A 21,912-nucleotide genomic window follows, 5' to 3' on the forward strand; every position below is an offset into this window, starting at 1 on the left:
TGTCTTTTTATTAAGTGTTAACAAAAACTCTCTGAAATACTGATAGTTTCAAGAATAATTTAGCTGAATCAAAATACATTTTATTCCATTTAATGTCTTCAATAATGCTCCTCCTGTTCCTACAAGCTAGAGTGTCTGCTTCATGAAGAGGTGAATATTTCTAAACCTAAAAATCAAACAAATGATTATGCACTGCTCTGGCAATAATTAATAAATGCCTTCATCATATTTATTTCCTTAAAATATAGTTTGAGTTTTTAAGTAAAGTCATTAAATAAAAATAGACGTTCTTTTATTTATTTATTTATTTTAATAAACTTTAACAGCACCCTACGCACTGATTTAAACAGAACATCTTGTTCTATAATCTTTAACAAGTCAACAGTGGCGAGATAATAAAACATAAAACAACCACACAAAATCAGAAAATGCAATACTAATTATCAGTAAAGGGCATTTGAGTCATTAAAAACAAATTATGAGGCACAATGGCAGCTCTATGACAGCAACCATGCAGCTGAGGTAGGTTTTGAAGCAGCAAGCCTCGATAACATAACAGAGATGTTCATTTATAACTTGAGTTTCACCTTTTAGCTGATGGGGAGAAGACATCATACAGAAATAAATGCTGTTTCAGGACAGGAAATAATGGTGCAGCCTTTAAGAATCAGCATGGCAGCCGTGCCTGTATTGCTTTTTTAACCAACCAGCAAACTCAACCGATGTGTTTAAAATGTTCTCTCACTGTTGTACTTAGCTGATGCATAAAGTAAAATCAAACTACACCTCAATTTGAGTTAATAAATGACACCATTGGGTTGATTTTGACGAAGATCTTTAACTTATACAACAGCAATGTTTTCAGATAGTTTCAGTCTGCTATACAGGTGAAACTCACAAAATTAGAAAACGGAGGAAGAGCATAGCCTGGGAATAGACTAATTCGGTTAAATAACCGGAATTGAGCCGCCATTACTGAGGTGACAGTTCCCAGTCAGGCAGCCGTAGGCGCTGTGTGCAAAGCAGGCTTTAGAAATTAAGAAGCGAGAAGTGGAAGTTGTTTCTTTAGTGAAGATGTCTAGGAAGGCTGGGATGACGTGTGCAGTCATCTGTTGTTCCAAATACAGCAGAAAACGGTTTAATGTTGTTTGATCACGTATATACAACATTACACACGGTTATGGTGTCGAAAAGAAGCCTCTTCTTTGTTGCCCTAAGGTGCCCACCAGTGTGGTATTTTATTTAATATGTTTTTTTAGTACAACTGTGTTTCTTAATTTTGAGTTTGATTAGGAAATGGATGGAATCACTGCTGCACTTAGATGCACTGTGAGGAGGTTGCATTTGCTCGCATTCAGTGGTGTCATGATCCATTTTTCCGAGTCATTTTCCTTTTTTAAAATAAACCTTCAATACCATTATATCTAAATAAATTTTTAATTAATATTTAGTACGAACAAGCTGAGCAGAATACCCAGTAACATTAACAATGCGTTTAAGCGGTTTCACTTAAACTAGGCTGCAGTCGAACGCACATTCCTTCTGATCCCCAGAAACCTAAACTGGTCATCTGCTTGTTCGTCTGTAATCAAATGTCTAAGAGCCTTGCTGAAAAGTTTATTGTCAAGAAGTTCTGGACTTTGCCTTGGACAGAGTCCTGACTTTTAATATTGTTCTAGAAGCTAAAATCTGCACTCAGCCAAAATTTTAAAATGTGTCCAAATGAAATAAACAGAAGTTAGCAAAATTCTCTGATCTGCAAATGCACTCCAAGCTCCTCTTCAGCACACTGATGCTGGCATGCCCTGTCCACAGCGAGATGCAGAGAATGTACAAGTGTGAGATAATGCTCAGGTGTTCTGATCGGAAACTTTTCTTGATGGATGTTGTTACCGCCATTGTTCTCTGTGCGTAACTTTTAAAATGTATGTGCACCTGCACAAGTCATTAACAAACATACTCACGGGCAAGTAAACAAATAGCTCTTGTAAAGATGACTTTTGAAAGGCTCAGGCTACAGTGGATGGTAGAATAATTCGTCCAATTGCCTGACCCTACTGTCCATAATGATTAAATGTGTCGTGTGTCATGCATAGGAACAACTTTACACATTGTATGGTATTCATCATATTGTACTTGTGCGTGGAAATACCACTACTGGTGTGGGGTGTGGATCACGCTTGTAAAGCGGCTCGTCAGCCCGGCTCCTGACAAAACATGGTTTTTATCTGATTTTAATGAATTTTTTTTTTTTTTTACTCTTTCTCTTGGACATTGGGCGCAGTAATTACATACCGCTTTTTTAAAACACTGCCCGGTGTGCAGTTTTAATTAATTATCAATTGTTTTTTATTACATGTTTTTACTTAAGCGGTAGTGTGTGGGACGTACCTGACAACTCTTCCCCCCTCACCATGCCTCCGCTCACCTGTAGCCCTGGCTGTGACAGCTGTCTAAACCTCACTCGAAGAGTCCTCGAACTAGATCAGAGGATTACAACTCTTCAGCAGACCCAGGAAAAAAGAAGCAACTCTGTTGTTATCCTGGGTCGGACCTTCTCCGCCACCACTAGCGCCCAACTAGCTGATACGGTTCCCCTCCAGCATGATGAGGTTACGGAGCGAGGATCCACCATAGGGTCGCTGATTGGACTTGGGGTTCAGAATGCCCATGCCTCCCCTGCTACAGAGGGCGATCGCTGGTTTCAGCAGGGGGCGAAGCCTAAAGCCCCGACCAGCTCCACTCCAGTCGTGTCGGGTGCCTGGTCCACAGTTGCGTCCAGCCGCAATAGGGGAGCATGGGGGGTTTGCCACCGCTCTCCTCCCTCCCGCCTGAAACTGACCAACAGGTTCAAAGCCCTGGATCAAGACTTCCCCCTCTGACAGCTCCCGGACCCCACCGCTCCTCAGGATCACCGCTCGAGTCATCTCAGCTCTCAATGAGGCAGCAGCCAAGCTCCTCCAGCCTTCCAGCCAAACCCCGGATCACAGCTAGAACCCGCCGAGGAGTTCTTCATTTCATCCCGGACCCATGGAGCACGTCTTCCGATACCGACAACATGTTGCAGTAGCCCTGAAGTTGCTCCTATGCTTGGACCTCAGCGTGCGCGAATTTCCGGCAACAGCGATCAGCACGCTGACACGCCTACCACGCTCATCATCGGGGATCCAATCGTCAGAAACGTACGTATGAGAGGAGCGCTCATTCTGTCCTTCCCTGGAGCAACGGTAATGATATTGCTGCAAAAATCCCTGGTCTCCTTGCTCTCCATCCCCATGTGAGTAGGGTTTTTATCCATGCTGGAACTAATGACATCAACAAGCAGCAATCTGAGCTTCTGAAGTGTGATTTTATCCACCTTTTTAACCTTTTAAAATATTCACATGTGTCTGTTTATATCTCTGGACCCACTCCTACCGGTCATTTTAGTAGACTTTTATCTTTGAACACTTGGCTCTCCTCTGCCACCGTGATGCACAACATTGGTTTTATAGATAATTTTAACATCTTCTGGGGCAGGAGGCACCTGTTTGGGGCAGATGGGCTCCATCTAAATAGACAGGGTACCCGTGCCCTGGCAATGAGTTTGGCATGTCCACGACCACCACTATCCACAACGCCATGTGCTGCTACCCCCACCATTTCCACCCCGTCCTCCCTCTCAATTACTCCCTGATGTCCAGCTGGTCCCTGCTCCTATGACCCCAGCTATGATTTTAAAAGTTACTCAAATATTGGACTCGGACCTCACACCAGCACACTAATTCCTGTTGTTACCAGCAGAGAGCAGCCAAATCACCATAAAACAAACAAACGCAACCACAGTAATCTTAAACACTTACCAGTAGTTCCACTTTCACACACACACACACACACACACACACACACACACACACACACACACACACACACACACACACACACACACACACACACACACACACACACACACACACACACACACACACACACACACACACACGCACGCACGCACACACACACACACACTCTCCAGTTACCTTTAATATGGCACTCTTAAATGTCCGCTCTCTGCTGAATAAAATCTTTATTAATGATTTAATTTTAGATCAAACCTGGACGGTTTATTTTTAACAGAGACTTGGCTGAGTGCAGATGCTCTTGTTGTTCTCACAGAGGTTTCCCCACCAAATTTTAATTTTACTTACTCTACAAGGAGCAGCATAAAGGGAGGCGGTACTGCCTTTATAATCTCAGCAACACTTACCGCCAAACTTGTTTTATTTGATAATTTTAGCACTTTTGAATATAATGCAGCTGTTTTTAGGACTCCTCAAATTTTATCTGTCACAGTTTACAGACCTCCAAAACATAGCACATATTTTATAGAAGAATTTTCAGAGTTTTTATTAAACTTACACAAATAATTTTAGCTGGTGGTTTTAATTTACATATGGATAATCTTTTAGACCCTTTGTCGACCAATTTTTAAAATATTCTTAATTATATGGATTTTAGCCAACACGTCACACAGCCAACTCACAACAGGGGGCACACCCAAGACTTGGTCATCACGCATGACCTGTCTACCTGTGTGCTCTCTGTTGTTGATTTGGCTGACTCTGACCACTACTGCATGTTTTTTAATATCACCGGTTTCACCCAGCAAGAGACCTCTGTGAGAACTGTCAGGAAACGTCATCTAACCCCTGAAGTGGCTGCAGGTTTTATTGATACCTTAGAAAGGATACCTCCTATTACTTTACCTGCTCCCTGTGATTTTATACTGAACGATTTTAACAGCAGGCTTCAGTCCACCCTTGACCGTCTGACCCCACAAAAAATTAAAAAGATACAGCCTAGACTTACATTACCATGGAGGAACAAATCTCTCAGAACACAAAAGAGGAACTGCAGGGTGGCAGAGAAAATGGAGGAAGAACAAAATCACTATAAACTATCAGATATACAGAGAAACTCTAGTCATACAACAACGCAGTAAGGAACTCAAGGTATGCATACTTCTCCAAAATTATCTCAGAAAATAACAATAATCCTAAAATCATGTTTTCCACTATCAATAAAGTTTTTTAACAAAAACACTGATGCATCTCAGGAAACACCATCAAACTCTCTCTGTGAGGAGCTTGCAGACCACTTCAGAGGGAAGGTACACACAATCAGATGCAACATTTTATCCTCTCACAGTGACATGGTTTTATTGAAAGCTGAGTGTGTACCATTACCAGAGGAAACACTAGACAGTTTTGTCCCGGTTGAGGCTGAAATTCTAGATAAGGTTTTCTCTTCAGTAAGGCCCACCACATGTCTTTTAGATCCAGTTCCTACTTCGTTTTTTAAGCCATTTTATGAATATTTTAGAGATGAGATTTTAACCATGATAAACTGTTCTCTTCAAACAGAGGTCTTTCCTGCTGCCTTTAAAGGGGCAGTGGTGAGGCCCCTGTTGAAGAAGAAAAATTTAGATTTTAGTGATTTTAACAACTTCAGACCAATATCTAACTTACCATTCTCAAGTAAAATTTTAGAAAAGCTTGTTTTAATACAGCTTAATGATTTTTTTTATTGCACATAATGTCCTAGAGAAATTTCAGTCTGGTTTTAGAGTAAACCACAGCACTGAGACGGCCCTGTTAAGAGTCTTGAACGACGTAAGAATAAATTATGATGCACAGAAAGTGACGGTTCTATTTCTACTGGATTTAAGCGCTGCCTTTGACACAGTGGACCACAACATTCTTTTAAACCGGTTAAAACACATCGGCCTCTCTGGTGCTGTCCATAAATGGTTTACTTCATATCTCACAGACAGGACTTTTATGGGAACTCTAGATACCTTCTGTTCCAAGACTTGTGACATTACTTGTGGTGTGCCCCAGGGTTCGATTTTAGGCCCAGTGCTTTTTAATCGGTATATGCTTCCACTTGGTGGCGTCATTGGACGACACAGAGTGCAATTTCACAGTTATGCAGATGATACACAGTTGTACATTTCTGTGTCTCCCGATGACGCAAGACCATTGGATGCCCTTTTTAATTGTATTTTGGATATCGAATCCTGGATGTCAGAAAACTTTCTCCAGCTTAACCGGGACAAAACCGAAGTTTTAGTCGTCGGTCCTGAGACCCAGAGAGAGAAACTTTTTCCACAGCTACAGTCACTAAATATTCATTCGTCTTCTCAAGTGATTAACCTGGGTGTTATTTTTGACTCTGGGCTAACTTTTATTCCCCACATTAAGAATATTACAAAAATTGGTTTTATCACCTGAAAAACATCGCCAGAGTCTGCCCCTTTCTCTCTCTGGCCGATACAGAGACGCTGATGCTTTCTGGTATTCCCAAAAAGAGTACCTCAGGTTTACAACTCCTACAAAATTCAGCAGCTTGTGTCCTGACTAAGACCAGGAGGCAGGAGCACATTACACCACTCTTAAACAAGCTGCATTGGCTTCTTGTACGTTTCAGGATTGATTTTAAGGTTCTTTTAATGGTTTTTAAATGTCTTAATGGTCTTGGGCCTTCTTATCTCTCAGAACTGCTTCATAAATACGAGCCTTCGCGGTCCCTGCGCTCCTCTGGCAGCCATCTCCTCATCATTCCAAAAGTCAGGACACACTACCAAGGTGAGGCATCCTTCCAGTTTTATGGCCCTCGCCTCTGGAGCAGTCTGCCCGAGGACCTCAGGGCCTTAGAGAGTGTTCTTGTTTTTAAGGCCAGGCTCAAGACTCACCTTTTTAGTATAGCTTTTAAGTGATTTTGATCTATTTTAGCCTGTTTTTACCTTATATATATATATTATCAATGTTTTATTACTTACTCTTTTTAATTAAATAACACATATTTTCCTACATATTTATTTTAACTTGTAATAACTATTAGTTTTAACCAGTCTTAATACTTTGTTGTACAATATTTTATAAATTTAATTATGTTTCTACTTGGTCATCTTTTATCACTGTGTTTTATTTAGATTTTTATTTATCAGCTGTTTATGTTTGATTTGTTTCTTAACTTTCATCTTAGTCTCATTAGTAAACTAATGTTTCTGTGTGGGGGCCAGCTGCCCCGGGGGCAGCGGTGGAATGTGGCGGCCGGGGTGCTTCCAGTGTTGCCAACTGTTTTTGACTGAAAGTAGCTGAAGTTCCCCCCAAAAGTCGCCAGATGACGTCACGTGCTAATTTACATATTACACATTGGCGTTCATTTTCCCCATAGCATGGGATATATATATGACTAAAAGGGAGGAAAATAACACAAACTATGTTATGTGTTAAAGTTATTAATTAGTATGATTAAAATGGCCCAAATTGCTTTGATATGTACAATGAATTCCAAAAGTATCAATAAAGTCACATTAAGACAGATATGGTGTGGTGATCCAAACTGTTCTGTTGTAGGATATAACTCAGACCTCCTGCTCTCCTCATTCTCACAGACATTTTCCTAAAAAGCTGTTTTTTTACACCTCTGTTGTGTATTCTCTCCATTGTGATAATAAAGGCGCACCAAGCAAAAGGGAGCGGGTGTCTCATAGTATAACCATCCCTGTGTCACTGAAGGAAATTCAGATGAGCCACAGAGCTGCGTGTGTAAACGGGACGGTAGTTGAAACTCCCGTTGACTTCATTTGCCAAATGCAGGAAAAGCCAAAGTGTCTGACAGCTGCAGAGCCAGAGATGGCAGGTTGACACCTGCGCCGTCTCTAGTAGAGGCGTGAGCCTGCAGCAGCAGCAGACGTACATCGGCGGTCTCCAGCTCTGCAGCTGTACCTTTGTCTTCCGCGAATCAGCCCAGCCGAAAACGGTTTGTGATTGGTCAGTCCTCGTGCACATGTGCAGATTATCATTCTCTTTCGTTGCTAATCTGTAGGGAATATCTACAAGAAAGTTCTACAGAAAGTAGCAACGGGTCCTGAGATATGTCACTAGGCGCTTTTTGGAAAAGAAGTCCTTGAGGGGGGTCAAAAAGTCGTTAGGAACAGTGGCAAAGTCGCTGAGTTGGCAACACTGGGTGCTTCCCATGTTTACTCTTGCCAAGGCTATTGCTGCCAATCTTGGTGCTCCCGGTGCAGTTGGCTCCTTTGATGGCATTTTCGTCTTCTTTGTATCTACTACATCTGCACTCAGCCAGCTGCCCTTTCTCTATTCCGTGTGTGTGTGTGTGTGTGTGTGTGTGTGTGTGTGTGTGTGTGTGTGTGTGTGTGTGTGTGTGTGTGTGTGTGTGTGTGTGTGTGTGCGTGCGTGCGGAAGTTTGCATCTGCTTGGGACGGGATTGAGGGTGGGAGGAGGGAGACACAAAGGGGATCTCGTATGTGAATCTGTGTGGGAGGGAAACCGACTGCTGTCTGGTTGTTTTTAATATTGTAAAGCGCTTTGAGCTGCATTTGCATGAAAAGCGCTTCATAAATACATTTTGATTGATTGATTAACATGTTATCTCCCTACTGGATGCCACTGTCTAACATTATCAATCCAGGTGTTCATCATGCTGTCACTGACGGTCAGTTTACAATGACAGCATGATTAATGAAACTTTGATGCGTGTCACTGCAGCAATGGTGGTTACACAAGAAGGCAGCAGTGACACGTGCCAATGATTCATTCATATTTTGTGTAGACACACATTTTTTTATGTGTTGACAAAATTATTTTGGATAACACTGTGTTTCGAGTGAACTCGATAGTAGATGAAAATCGCTGAAATGGTCCAACACTAACCGGAGGAGTCGAGGCACATTGTCATTAGCAGTATTTTCCTATTATTGATACTATAGTGTCAAAATGGTGAACGAGTGGACAGTTGTATCATAATCACAGGTGGCTTCATCTGGCTGCTGAATATATGTTAAATTTAACATTCACATTTCAAAATAAAAGCAATGGTTTCTACAGAAAGTTTATACAATTACATTCTGTTTGTTTCTCATCATAAGTCCGTTAAAAATCGCTGAACACAAACACAAAAAGACTTTTCTATAAAATATGTTTTTAGACAGCTCCTCTCTTCTATACAAATATAAATCAGTGCCTATCTCAACACGTGAGGCATATTCCTTTTACCAAATACAAGAGGACATGTTGAGGCTTACAGGTGGGTTTCCCTGTCAGCACTGTAGCCTGAAGTCAATATAAATGGCTCACAGTCTATGGAGCTGTTCTCTTCTTTCCTCAAGGACTCCAGCTCGCCATTCCCAATGGTCAGAGCATTTTTCTCCTCCATTTTAATGTGTTTTTTGAGTAAAGAAAACCCCCAAATGCAAAAGAAAAAAGAAACGGCCCTTAGTCCAAGCGTGAGACCCAAGTAAAATACCCTGCAACAGAAAGTAGTGTTTGAGAGAATTACCCTGCCATCATGAGTGTCTTCATCTGAGGTTGAATACATTAAAATTCATTGCTTTATTATTCTATTTTGTGATAAAACTTGAAATCTGACAAGAAAATCATTGAGTCAATCATAAATATCATTAAAAGGGATCTAATTTCTTGAAATCTCTCTATCCAACTGGTGCAGAAGAAAACAGACCCTGTTCAGATTACCTGTAAGCTGAGGTGTTGTATATTCTGCAAGCACCTTTTCCTCCACATGTGTTGTTTCCCCATTTCAGGCAGGTTGTGTCAATTATGGCTCCAAAGTAGATGGGGGCAGGTATTCCTGCTGTTGTGCGGGTATATGAAAGAAACCTGTCAGGTCATTGAAAATGTTTTTTTTTTCATTCAAATAGAACAAACACTTTTAAAGGCATCTGCCAGTTAACACCCAAGTAAAATTAACAAACACATATGTTAACCTCATGGTGACTTTAAAAAATACTCAACTCCATGTTAAAAATTACATCTCCAAAGTTGAAACTCTATAAATCCAATGAGGTTCCTGCTTTGAAGCTCTGGAGTGGTTCTCCTCTTATCTCTCTGAGCGCTCCTTTTCTGTGGCCGTCGCCAAGTTTAGGTCCTCCACCACCTCTCTTAACCATGGTGTCCCACAAGGTTCTGTGCTGGGGCCTCTGCTCTTCCTCCTCTATCTGCTTCCTCTTCAGCACATCCTGAGCTCCTTCAAAGGAATATCATACCATCTTTATGCAGATGACATCCAACTGTACATCTCCTTTAAGCCCCATGATATGTCTAAGCTGCAGCTGTTACACACCTGCTTAGACTCTATCAAAACCCGGATGGCTGGGAGCTTTCTTCAGCTGAATGAAGATGAGACTGAGATCCTCATCTGTGCCCCAGACAAGCTGGTTCCCAAAGTCAGAGACTCTCTTGGGCAGCTTGCTTCCCACACCAAACCTTCTGTCAGGAATCTTGGCATGACCTTTGACCCAGATCTCACCCTGGATTCTCATGTCAGTTCTCTTGTTCGCTCTTCCTTCTTCCGTCTCAGGAACATTGCTAAGCTGAGTCCCATTCTGTCTCGCTCTGAACTTGAGACAGTTCTCCACACCTTCATCTCCTCACGCTTAGACTACTGTAACTCTATTTTCACGTGTCTGAGCAGAACCTACCTGAACCATCTACAGGTGGTTCAGAATGCCTGTGCTTGGCTTCTGACCAAGTCCTCCAAACACACCCACATCACCCCGCTTCTCCTCCAGCTTCACTGGCTGCCAGTCAACTTCAGGGTTCATTTCAAGATCCTGGTTCTGGTCTATAGGGCCTTACATGGACAAGCACCATCTTACATTGGTGATCTTCTTAGTCCCTACACCCCCAGCAGGTCCCTGAGGTCCAGTGATCAAAGCCTACTGGTTGTGCAGCGCACCAGGCTAAAGACCAAAGGTGACAGATCATTTGCTGCTGTGGCCCCCAGACTCTGGAACTATCTCCCCCTGAGCCTGAGATCAGTGGACTCAGTGGTCTCCTTCAAAAAGCAGCTGAAGACTCACTTGTTCAAGCTGGCTTTTGTATGAACTTCTTCACCACTCTCTCTTTATTCTGCTCTCCCCACCTATTCCACCTTCCTCAGGATCCACTGATTTCCCTCTTTCCAATTCATTCTCTCTCTTTCTTAACATTTTTTCTTTTAAATCGCAATTGCTTATTTTTGCTCATTTTAAATATATTTTTAAACATTTTCTAAATGCTTTTTTTATATTTTTACTTTTTTTTTTGTTTATGTGAAGGGCCTCGTGATTTTTATGTTGAGAGGCGCTATAGAAATGATATTTTCTTCTTATTCTTCCTTTATGTTACCTGCAGTAATAAATGATTTGTTTTCATTTATGTAAATTATACACTTCATTGCTAAAAGTATTGGGGAACCTTGCTAAATCAACACACTCACATCTTCCAGTAAATAAATGACTGGATGAATTTGATTTGAAGGAACTAGGCTGGACTAGAACACCTTTGGGATGTGAAGTGGAGACTATGACATGAGTGCAAATGTGCTTCTGGAATAATTCTTGAAAATTCCCATGGAAACATCCTTAAGTCTATGGAAAGTCTCTCCAGAAGATTTGCAAAATGTGGGCCAACACAACATGAAACCCGATCGATTAAAATAAATATGATTGAAGGTCTTCTATGTGAAAGTACACACGGTTCTATGAGGCCAGAACAGTCTCAATAAGAATTAAGTCACACAACGTTTTCCAGAAATGCACATGTTCATTCGGAAATCCACACTCTGTGTTTCACAAATATAATTCGGAGGAACACAAATGCACACGCTCATTCGGAAATTCACACTCTTTGACTCATAAATATAATGTGAAAAAATAAGTCACGCAACATTTTCCACAAATGCACACGCTAATTCTGAAGTTCACACTCTGTGGTTCACAAATACAATTTGTAAGAACACTTGTAATATAAACTCATATATTATACGAATTCCTGAATGTGCATTTACGAACAGCTTCTCATTTGTGAACCTTTCTGCGTTTGTGAGTGAAATCTGTGTGGTGCATTCTGGGACGTAATTTTGGGGGGGGACGGGTGGGACATGTCCCCCCCACTTTTTCAAAAGGCAGTTTCGGTCCCCTTCACTTTTTTCCGTCCAAAAACAATATTACGCTCCATTAAATGGATTTGATTGAGCACTAGGACCGAAACGGAAACCGGTTTCCTATTAGACCCACCCAAAAGCTAATCTATTGGCTCTGCTGATACTTGCTAACGTATTATTGGCTGTTGCTGCTGTCACTCCAAGTTGTAAACAGAACGTGCTCACGTTGTTTTGCTAGTTTGGAGCCGCTAGGGAACACCGGTACTGAGTCACATCGTCAACTAGACGCTGTGTAATATCAGAGCTCAGCTCAGCTTCCATTATATAACATTTGAATAAGTGTTCATTTGTGAGTCTTTGGTAGTTATGCACAGCCAGGCGGCAGCATGTCAAGAAACGAAAGTGGATATAAGAGACTTCTTTCAAAGTCAAAACGTAAGTTGGAACATGTGACACCGCTGCATTAAGCTCAGACTCACCTCCTCCTTCACAAACATACTCAAAACTAACTTTTACAAACTAATCTCCTCCACATAACTGACTCCTCAGACACAATGTATTCGTATTATTATAATTATTATTATTTATTATTATTATTACTATTATCATCATGATTATTATTACTAGTAGTAGTAGTAGTAGAAGTGTAACTTCAAAACTTTTATCATTTAACTTTATTGTAAACTTATCTATTGCAATGTATATGTTCACATTAAAAAGCTCTGAAAAATGAACAGTATCATCATCGTCAACAGATTTTTTTAAGCTTAATGTCAAAGATGTACTCTTTTCATTAGATTTATCATATTTTTTCCATTTATTTTTTGTGTGTTGAAATGCAACAACTGTTTAAACACTTTTAAGGGAAAAACATATTTAATATGTTTTTATACACTCAAATTGGTAATGAATAATTTACACATTATATTAATAATAATTGTGAATCATACTAGAACCATCCTGTAAATATTTCTGTTTGTTCCATTCCAAAATCTCCCACTGTTTATAGTTCATGCATCTTTTTTTCAGGTGAGTTACAGAGATGCAGGAGGAGAGACCGGTGAAGGTACAGCAGGAGAGGCTGTAGGAGATGGAGGACGAGAGCCTGGAGGAGATGGAGCAGAGGCTGGAGGCTCACAGGTGAGGTTGAAATAATGAAGATACGATAGACATAAAATTGATCATTGTGACAAATGTTAGGGTGATGATCATGTGTAAAACATTAGTTCAGCATGTCCTCTAACACAGCAAATGAACTAACGGCCAGATCTCAGGAGGGACCGTTTATGTATAAATACTTTTTATACTTTTGACTAGGCCTGGGAAAGTAACAAATTTTGCTGGACGATATTTTGTCCAACAAATTGTTGATGATAAACGATATCATTGTCAACATTATCTAGACCAAAATAACCACTAATATAATGTTAATATATCATAATAATGCAAGTACACCCTTTAAAATGCAACAAATAAACCTTCATTTAACATTGAAATGTCCAGAACCAGAACTTCTAAATGAATAAAAATAACAAACAAAAATTAAATAAAAAAAAGAATCTCACTCCCTGTTAGAAAATGTTGCACCAAAAACAATAAAAAAAGACCCAAAACAATAAATACAATGGCCTATCCATTGTCAACAGCCAAAACTGCACTTCAATAATGATAATAAATATTAATGATAATAGAGTTGTACATTTTTTAACTTTGATATATATATATATATATATATATATATATATATATATATATATATATACATATTGAGGATGGAAAAATTATTGAGATGGGCATGTGACGTGTCAAAGGGTCTTTACATAACACCCCCACCCCAAATCCGCACAAGCCTGCTGTGTCCCCCCCACTTCTGAAATCAAAATTTCGTCCCTGGGTGCATTCACGAAATGCTTCTCATTTGTGAACCTTCCTGCATTCGTGAGAGAAATCGGTGTGCTGAATTTTGAGACTCTCCTAACGTCGCAGGTCAACAAACGTCACCATTGGCTAATGAATCTGTCAATCAAATATATGATTCTGCCAGGGCTGTTCGCTTTCAGCCAATCATTTGGCTCCTTATGTTACGGAACAGATCAGAGCGCAGAGTGGGATGGACCGGTCACAATCTGTAAGTAACAGTTTTATCTTATTCTTTCGTTGTTATTTATGCAATGTTATAGAAATATGAGTAGAAGCGTTCTTCATAGTCAAGTAAAATGTTTTATGTTCAATTCAGTCCAGACGTTACGTGAAGTCTGGTCCATTCTTCATCTAGTTTAACATCAAGCTAAACTCAAGTGAACATTTGTTTTGTTAGCGTGTCTAGGTACCATTTTTTAGGCCACGGTTGTCAAACTCAAGCCCTTGGTCTATTTTTATTTGCCCCGCGAAATCAAATATCAAATATATAATATTAAAACTGGCCTGCCGGGCCTAGATAAGACTACTAATCCCATAGTGCTTTGCGGCGTTAGCGCACGAGACGAAGCAAGCCCTCTTTTATGTTTACGATCATTAGCATCCATGCTAGTAGAATCAGCGTGTGCAGCGTTAGTCTTAAACAACTGAAGATTCCCCCTTTTAAGCGCCCAGTTCACTCAGCCAGTTTCCGACTTTGAACGCCTAGAAAGAAGGTATCTGGCTGGAACAGGTGACCATCAGAGTGGAGCGAACTGAGCATATTTAATTGACATGCACTTTTTCTGCTCCAAAGCATGAAAGTTAATTGAGATATTTTCATAGAAGATAATTGCCATTTTTGGTTTTTGTTGTTGGCCTGTAAAAAAAGATTAAACTTACTCTAAAATGGGAACTGGACAGACTACAGAGTGAAGAATAGAATAGAAAATCCCTTTATTGTCCCTCAGTGGGGAAACTGTGGTGTCACAGCAGCAATAACGTTCATTACAGGAGCCAAACAGGAGAGTAAAACATAATAATAAAGAGTAACCTAAAAGAAAACATAAAACAGACAAACTTAAAATATCCAAAAGGTAAAACAATCTAAATACTGAATATGTACACATTGTAAGGAGTAAAAAGAGTAAATAAAAATTGAGACATAAGTAACGAGTGATGTGTTTTAATTAAAATGTACTTGCTCGTGTGTAATTTGGTCATATCAGATTCTGTGTTCAGATGCAAAAATAAGTTTCTTTCCAATTGAATAACAAGACATCTGTAAATAAACTTTTCAACAAATATTGAGTTTGGCCCGCAGTTTTGTCCCAGTTTTTAATTTTGTCCCATTGTGAATTTGAGTTTGACACCCCGCTTTAGGCTGTGCAGTAATAAGGAGACAGATACTGGCTGAGCCGGTGCATAAATGTTTGATTTTCTGGCGGTGGGCGATAGTTAAAGAAATTTTTCTTTTAAATAAAATACATCTTTAAATTTTGGCCAATGAGCTCTGGCACATAATAAACAGAAATACTGCTTCATCATTTCATGTACCTTTGAATCTACAGTTGGTCTTATTTAAAAATGTTTTTTTATTAAAACTATCATAGCTGGAGTGTTAAAAAAGTGCCATAAGATATTTGGAAGTTGTTATTTTATTTCTATTACCCAACATTTATCCAATCCATGTTTGTTCTGTTTTTTTTCCTCTAGGAATCATTGAGGCGTGACATCCTTCAGAGGTTGTACGATCGACTGTCAAGCATCTTGGAGAGGCAAACTGTTGATGGGGAAGGGCTACAGTTTGCTTGTCACCATTATTTTGTTTTATTAAGTGCTCTAGGTGACATTGTTGATGTGGGAGAGGATATACTTTCTGCTCTTTCAGATCTGAATACTATTGTCCAGCAGGAAAGAGATAATCAAAAGACATTAATAACGTTACACGTTGAAAGAGGTTCTCGTGGCCGCCCACGATTGGTGGTGTCGCGAGAGGCTCTCAAACACCTTGTGGAAATGGGTCTGCCAACAAGTGTCATTACCAAACTCCTTGGTTTATCCAGAGCAACTCTATTTAGACGGATGTCTGAAAATAATATATCTGTATCTGCCACATACAGTAAATGCAGTGAGGAGGAACTAGATTCATTTATCACAGTAGTTAAGAGCAACATGCCAGATGCTGGGTACAGGGTTGTCCGAGGTGCTCTACTTGCCCAGGGACATAGAGTACAGCGGGACCGACTCTATGCATCCATGCATCGTGTGGACAGTGCGGGTGTACTTGCTCGATTGACACGTCTGGGATGTGCAGTGAGAAGTACGTACACAGTTCCTTGCCCAAAGTATATGGTGCACATTGGCACCAATCACAAGCTCATCAGGTTATGTCTGTGTGTAATTTGAGATGTTATTTTTTGTTTTGGGAGTTGCATTTTTAATTTTCTGTGTTTTAACAGGTACAATTTTATTATCTTTGAAGGAATAGACGGCTATTCAAGGAAGGTAGGTGTTTTCATTGTCAAGGACCAAACAGCTGCAAATGTGTTTTCTGGCTATCTTCTGTTTTATAGATATGTTTTATACCTTTAACAACTTATATTTTGAAGTAGAGGGCTGCATATGATTGGGTCCCAGCAGGAGCGGGCAGTTTGAACAGTTGGCTAAAAACCAAAGGGATTTTCAGAAATCCCAAAATATACACATTATTTTTTTGCCATATTTGTAAAGTCAGTTGATGTAAGGGCTAGTAATAATCATTAGCCTTTACTCCTCCATATTGATTTTTAAATGGAAGAATATGAAACACAATCCCATGAATCCCTAATAATAGTCTGTCATGCCATGTTTTCTCCTGCACGATGAGTGAATACACAAAATCAGTGCATCTTAATTATATTGTGGGTAATAGTTCTGAGTGTTACTGGAGAATGTGGGAGTAACATACATTGCAGGTGGTCAGAAATTCAAAACAAGCTGGCGGGAGAGAGATGAAAACTGTATAGTGCAGTGGTCTTCTGTAAAATATGCATCTATCACTCCTGTGAGATTTGACACAAACAATACAGTTTATCAGATCTTAACTTATTTAATTATCTAACATGTTATTGTATGGCTGTATACCTTTCATTTGGTAATTGATTGTTTTGGCCCCTATAAAAGTGTGTCATAGGAGAGTGTTTGTGCTTGAATTACATAGATCATGTACCTGAAGGTAGCTGACAACATTCGGGCAGACACCCACCTTGCCTTCTTCAGTGAAGCTGTGAATGAGCATGGCTTTCCTCTGAGGTATTCATGTTATTCCCAGCTTTACCCTCTGTTACCCTGTTCAAATCTGCTTCTGCCTAAAGTGTGTTATTGACCAAAGATAACATGCCATTTGAGGTCATATAGTGAAATTTATTGGGGCGGGGGGGACGGGGACATTTCCCTCTTTCAAAAAAAAATTCCCCAGCAGAGGGTTAATAATGCCACATTGTTTACTCACGTAGTAGCAAGGTACATAAGGAAATTTCTGTGAGACTGAAATTGATGTAGATTGTTCTAGATGTGCATTGAAAATGTTTGAAGCGAGATTCTAATGTTTTTTTTTTCAGGGTGAGAGGAGATCATGGCAGAGAAAATGTAGGTGTTGCAGAATTAATGTTCTCAGTTCGTGGAACCGACACCAACAGCTTCATTGCAGGAAAAAGTGTACACAATCAACGGTGAGTTTAACCTAATTTGGAAGCTTTATGTGTGTGTGTGTGTGTGTGTGTGTGTGTGTGTGTGTGTGTGTGTGCGCGCGCGCGCGCGCCTGTGCCTGTTGACCTGCCCAGGGTGTACCCTTCATCTCACACTGTGACTGCTGGAGATAGGCACCAGTCCCCCTGCGACCATTCAAAAGACAACTCAAGATAAAACCGGATGCATGGACATGTAAATGTGTGTGTATATTATAATTTTCTTTTATTTAATCCCCCTCCAAATCCAGATTGAGCCCCTCGTGATGTCTTCATGAGTGTTACTGGTTTATATTACAACATCCTGCACTCTCTGGAAGACCAAGACTTGCTCGACATCAGTAACATCCTTCACCTGTTTTGTTGCCACTGTATTTTCTTGTCTCGCATCCAGGCTGGCCTGGATGTCTTTAGAGATGCGTGGGACAACCATCCAATCAGGACAGAGGAAAACATGACACCAAATCAGCTGTGGCATCTGGGCCAGGCTCTGAATCCTGTTTCTGATCCAGGGGCAAATGTATGTTCTGTTAAAATGACTGATCACATGTCAAGTTGATCCTTAACTAAAAATCAAATGTTCAACACTTTGATAATCTACCTCTGCTCTATGCTTCTTGGATTCAAGACAAAATGACTATTGAAATTACAGTTCTGTTTGTGTGCACCTCAACTGAAGTGGACACTGTCATCCAGAGGCGGTTTTACCATTAGGCATAGGTAGGCGGCCGCCTGGGGCCCCCTTGTGGTGGGGGGCCCCCTAGCCCTGACCGCCGGCACCCCTCTGTTAATGCCAGTATATTCTTATTACCACCCTGTGGCCGCAGACAGGTTTGGACATGTGCACTTCTCATTACCTTAATTCCTGAACCATTCAAGATATCATTAAAATTCCAAAAGTGCTGAAAAGAATAAAAATGAGGCTTTTCGTGTATGTACAATACATTACGGTAGCCACCGGGATTCCCTGTCTTGAGCGCAACGAATCACAACACAGATTCAGAGACGTGCTGAGTTTGTCATCCAAAATGCTCTGTTTTATAACTTTTGAATGGCTGATCAGATTCAAATAATTCCAACGGTTCCTAAAAGTACATAAAAGTATCTTTCCAACAATCTATAGCATGAAGCAATCAGAGTTAGGGAAAATATCGCTACGAGGGGAAATCCCGCTGTACAGCCTGATTGAAACGGAACGCAGCGCCGCGGTGAAAGCGGATAACGGAACGGGAAGCTAATCAGCATAAAAAGCCGGCATGAAATTATGGAAATGCCTCAAAGAAAATCAACACGATCTATTAGGTGTCCCAGAAGGCTTATGAAGACAGTGACCACGAAGAAGGACAGATCTCCGGTGAACCAGGGTATGAATGTTTGTTCAGTCTTTAATTTTTTTATTTGAACAACCCTCAACGATTTGCTAATTGTAAAATTCAGCTTCATTCCAGCATTATTTATCTTTTTATCATAAATAATTACATTTGCTAAAACAAAAGTTTTTGGTATAGCAGTGCATGGTGTGCCAGAGAAGCACCACATGGCAGTGTGAGGTGGGCAGCACTCTGCCTGCAGCTGGAGAGAAACTGCTTCAAGGTCTACCACATCAAATAAAAACGTCTGAAAGTTTACAAAAATAAATGGTCTTAAAACTGCTAAAAAAAGATACCAAGGTTCAAACTTTGTTAAGAATAGATGCATTACAGATCAAAGTTTAAATAGTTCATTCCAAATTGTTCGCCCAGTAATTTTGAAGTTCCTGTTCAGTAATAAATGTAAAAAAAAATTTAAATCTGTTTTTTGCTTTTTTCACTTTTAAGCTGATTTTTTAAAGGCTTTAATAGAAATACATTCTAAATACAAACCATACACTGAAAGCTGAGGTTGTTCTGAAAAAAGGAGAGAGTTACACACACTTTGCGCTTTTTATTACAATTTTACAGCCACAAGATTAAAAAAATACCAGGCGGCCCTGTTATAATTCTGGTCATAAGAGGGTTATTAAGACGGCGATGCACAAACAGGAAGTGATTGGTAGTCATTCCACTCCAATCCAGTTGGTGGCTGTAATGCACCAAATTGTTGTTTGCCAAGTGCCGTCAGACCACAAATAAGAAGAAGAAGAGAGGCGGGAGCATTCGTAACAAACTCAAAGCGATAGTCAAAACATTAATCATGTTTCCTCCCAGTCACTCCCTGGTAGTTCCTATTTTATTTTGTATTAATCCTCCTCATCCCTCTAGTTATTAGCTGTTTATATTTGCCCTTTATTAGTCCTCCATGACAACCCAGGGTCCAGACCAGGAAGCAGAGTCGTAGTTTAACCCACCCCTCTGCAGCTTCTGTACTGTTACCCACCCACTACCCCATAGAGACAGTGTCCTGCCCACGGCCAAAACCACACAGATTAAATATCAGGCTTAATAAAGCAAATCATGGAAATCTCATAAATATTAGAACAAACTCAACTGAGCAGAAAACTAGAAAAATTAAATGTGGGTTGTTGAACATTAGATCCATTTTTTCTAAGACTGTTAGTTAATGAGTTGATTTGTGATAATCAGATCTCTTTGCCCTCTCTCACAGAATCCTTGCTGCAGCAAGAGGACTATGTTAGCTTAAACGAGTCGACTCCTTCAAATTATTTAAATCATCATATTGCTCGAAGTACAGGGCGAGGAGGAGGAGTGGCAACCATTTTTCATTCGGACTTATTAATCAGTCCCTTACAGATTAATAGTTACAGTTCGTTTGAACATCTTATTATTAGTTTTCCTAATCCAGATAGCAAAACTGTAAAACCACTCTTGTTTGTAGTTTTATATCGTCCACCAGGCCCTTACTCTGAGTTTTTGGATCAGATCTCTGATTTTTTATCTGATTTGGTGCTAAATACTGATAAGGTCATTGTAGTGGGGGATTTCAACATTCATGTGGACATCAAAAATGATTGCCTCAATGTAGCCTTTAGTAATATCTTAGACTCAATTGGTTTTACTCAAATAATACATAGCTCCACCCACTCCTGCCATCATACATTGGACCTTGTTCTGACTTATGGCATTGAGTGTGAGGAAATAACAATCTTTCCACATAATCCAGTCCTCTCGGACCACTTTCTGATAACCTTTGAGTTTTTTATAACTGAGTTCTCGAGACATGAAAGTAAATTTCATTATAGTCGGTCTCTATCTGACAACGCAGTTGCATCTTTTAAATCAACTGTTCCATCTTTACTGTCCTCAGCATCTCAGAGGAACGTAACAGAGGGCAATATTTTCAGTTCTAGCCCCTCACAAATTGATGCCTTAGTTCATCATGTGAATTCCTCTTTACGTGTGGCATTAGATGATGTTGCCCCTTTAAAAAAGAAGGTAATTAGGGACAGGAAGTTGGCTCCCTGGTTTAACTCTCATCTACGAGCCTTAAAACAAAACTCTAGGAAATTGGAGAGAACATGGTGCTCTACGCACCATGAGGAGGCCTACCTGTCCTGGAAAAATAGTCTTGTGCTTTATAAAAATAAGCTTCAACAAACTAGAACTGCTTATTTTTCAGCATTAATTGAGGAGAATAAGCATAATCCTACATTTCTTTTCAGTACAGTTGCTAAACTTACACAGAATCATAGCTCTGAGCCATCTATTCCCTTAGCCCTCAGCAGCAATGACTTCATGGGATTTTTTTACAAGTAAAATTAATTATATTAGAAACAAAATCTTTAGCATCCTCCCTAATGCGATTTCTTCTTCCTCAGTAAGTGAGGCAGCTTCAGAGGTGACTCTAGAACCTCATCTGTGCTTGAACAGTTTTGATCCAGTTGAGCTTTCAGAGTTATCAAAAATATTAGCTTCATCTAAACCTTCAACTTGCATTTTGGATCCAATCCCAACCAAATTATTTAATGATGCATTTCCTTTGGTTACTGCCCCCATTCTAGATATAATCAATCTATCCTTAATAAATGGGTATGTACCACAAGATTTTAAGGTGGCTGTAATCAAACCTTCACTTAAGAAGCCTTCTCTGGATCCAGATGACCCAATGAATTATAGACCAATATCTAACCTTCCATTTTTATCCAAAGTCCTGGAGAAAATAGTGGCCATCCAAGTATGTCAGCATTTAAACACTAATGCTCTGTTTGAGGAATTTCAGTCTGGTTTTAGAGAGTATCACAGTACTGAAACTGCATTAGTGAGAGTTACAAATTATATTCTCATGGCCTCAGATAAGAATCTTGTGTCTGTTCTAGTCTTGTTAGATCTCAGTGCTGCCTTTGACACAGTTGATCACAATGTTCTTTTAGAAAGACTTGAACATGTTGTAGGGATCAAAGGAA

At 40.0% G+C, this 21,912-nt stretch overlaps 2 protein-coding genes across 3 annotated transcripts in view; one reads left to right on the top strand and one right to left on the bottom strand.

The window, feature by feature from the left end:
- Nucleotides 1–287: 287 nt before the first annotated feature.
- Nucleotides 288–21,912, bottom strand: part of LOC107388601 (solute carrier organic anion transporter family member 1C1) — a 65,662-nt gene continuing 44,037 nt past the window's right edge. Inside the window, exons 15-16 of the mRNA XM_015964167.3 lie at nt 9,540–9,657; nt 288–9,313 (exon numbers count right to left, since the gene is read on the bottom strand). Coding sequence (XP_015819653.1) covers nt 9,088–9,313; nt 9,540–9,657 — 344 coding nt within the window. The 3' untranslated portion in view covers nt 288–9,087. The remainder of the gene's footprint in view (nt 9,314–9,539; nt 9,658–21,912) is intronic.
- Nucleotides 11,794–20,093, top strand: LOC139069644 (uncharacterized). Of its 2 annotated transcripts, XM_070550316.1 has the most exons (7): nt 11,794–12,384; nt 12,979–13,089; nt 15,562–16,168; nt 16,308–16,353; nt 17,048–17,139; nt 17,448–17,558; nt 17,968–20,093. In XM_070550316.1, the coding sequence occupies exons 3-7, from the start codon at nt 16,155–16,157 to the stop codon at nt 18,029–18,031; spliced, it is 327 nt and encodes a 108-aa protein (XP_070406417.1). In that variant the 5' UTR covers nt 11,794–12,384; nt 12,979–13,089; nt 15,562–16,154; the 3' UTR covers nt 18,032–20,093. The 2 variants fall into 2 exon arrangements, with proteins under 2 accessions (XP_070406417.1, XP_070406416.1); XM_070550315.1 differs by lacking the exons at nt 17,448–17,558; nt 17,968–20,093 and having other exon boundaries at nt 15,562–17,179.

This window comes from Nothobranchius furzeri, chromosome 4 (genome assembly GCF_043380555.1).
Source record: "Nothobranchius furzeri strain GRZ-AD chromosome 4, NfurGRZ-RIMD1, whole genome shotgun sequence".
Classification (NCBI taxonomy): domain Eukaryota; kingdom Metazoa; phylum Chordata; class Actinopteri; order Cyprinodontiformes; family Nothobranchiidae; genus Nothobranchius; species Nothobranchius furzeri.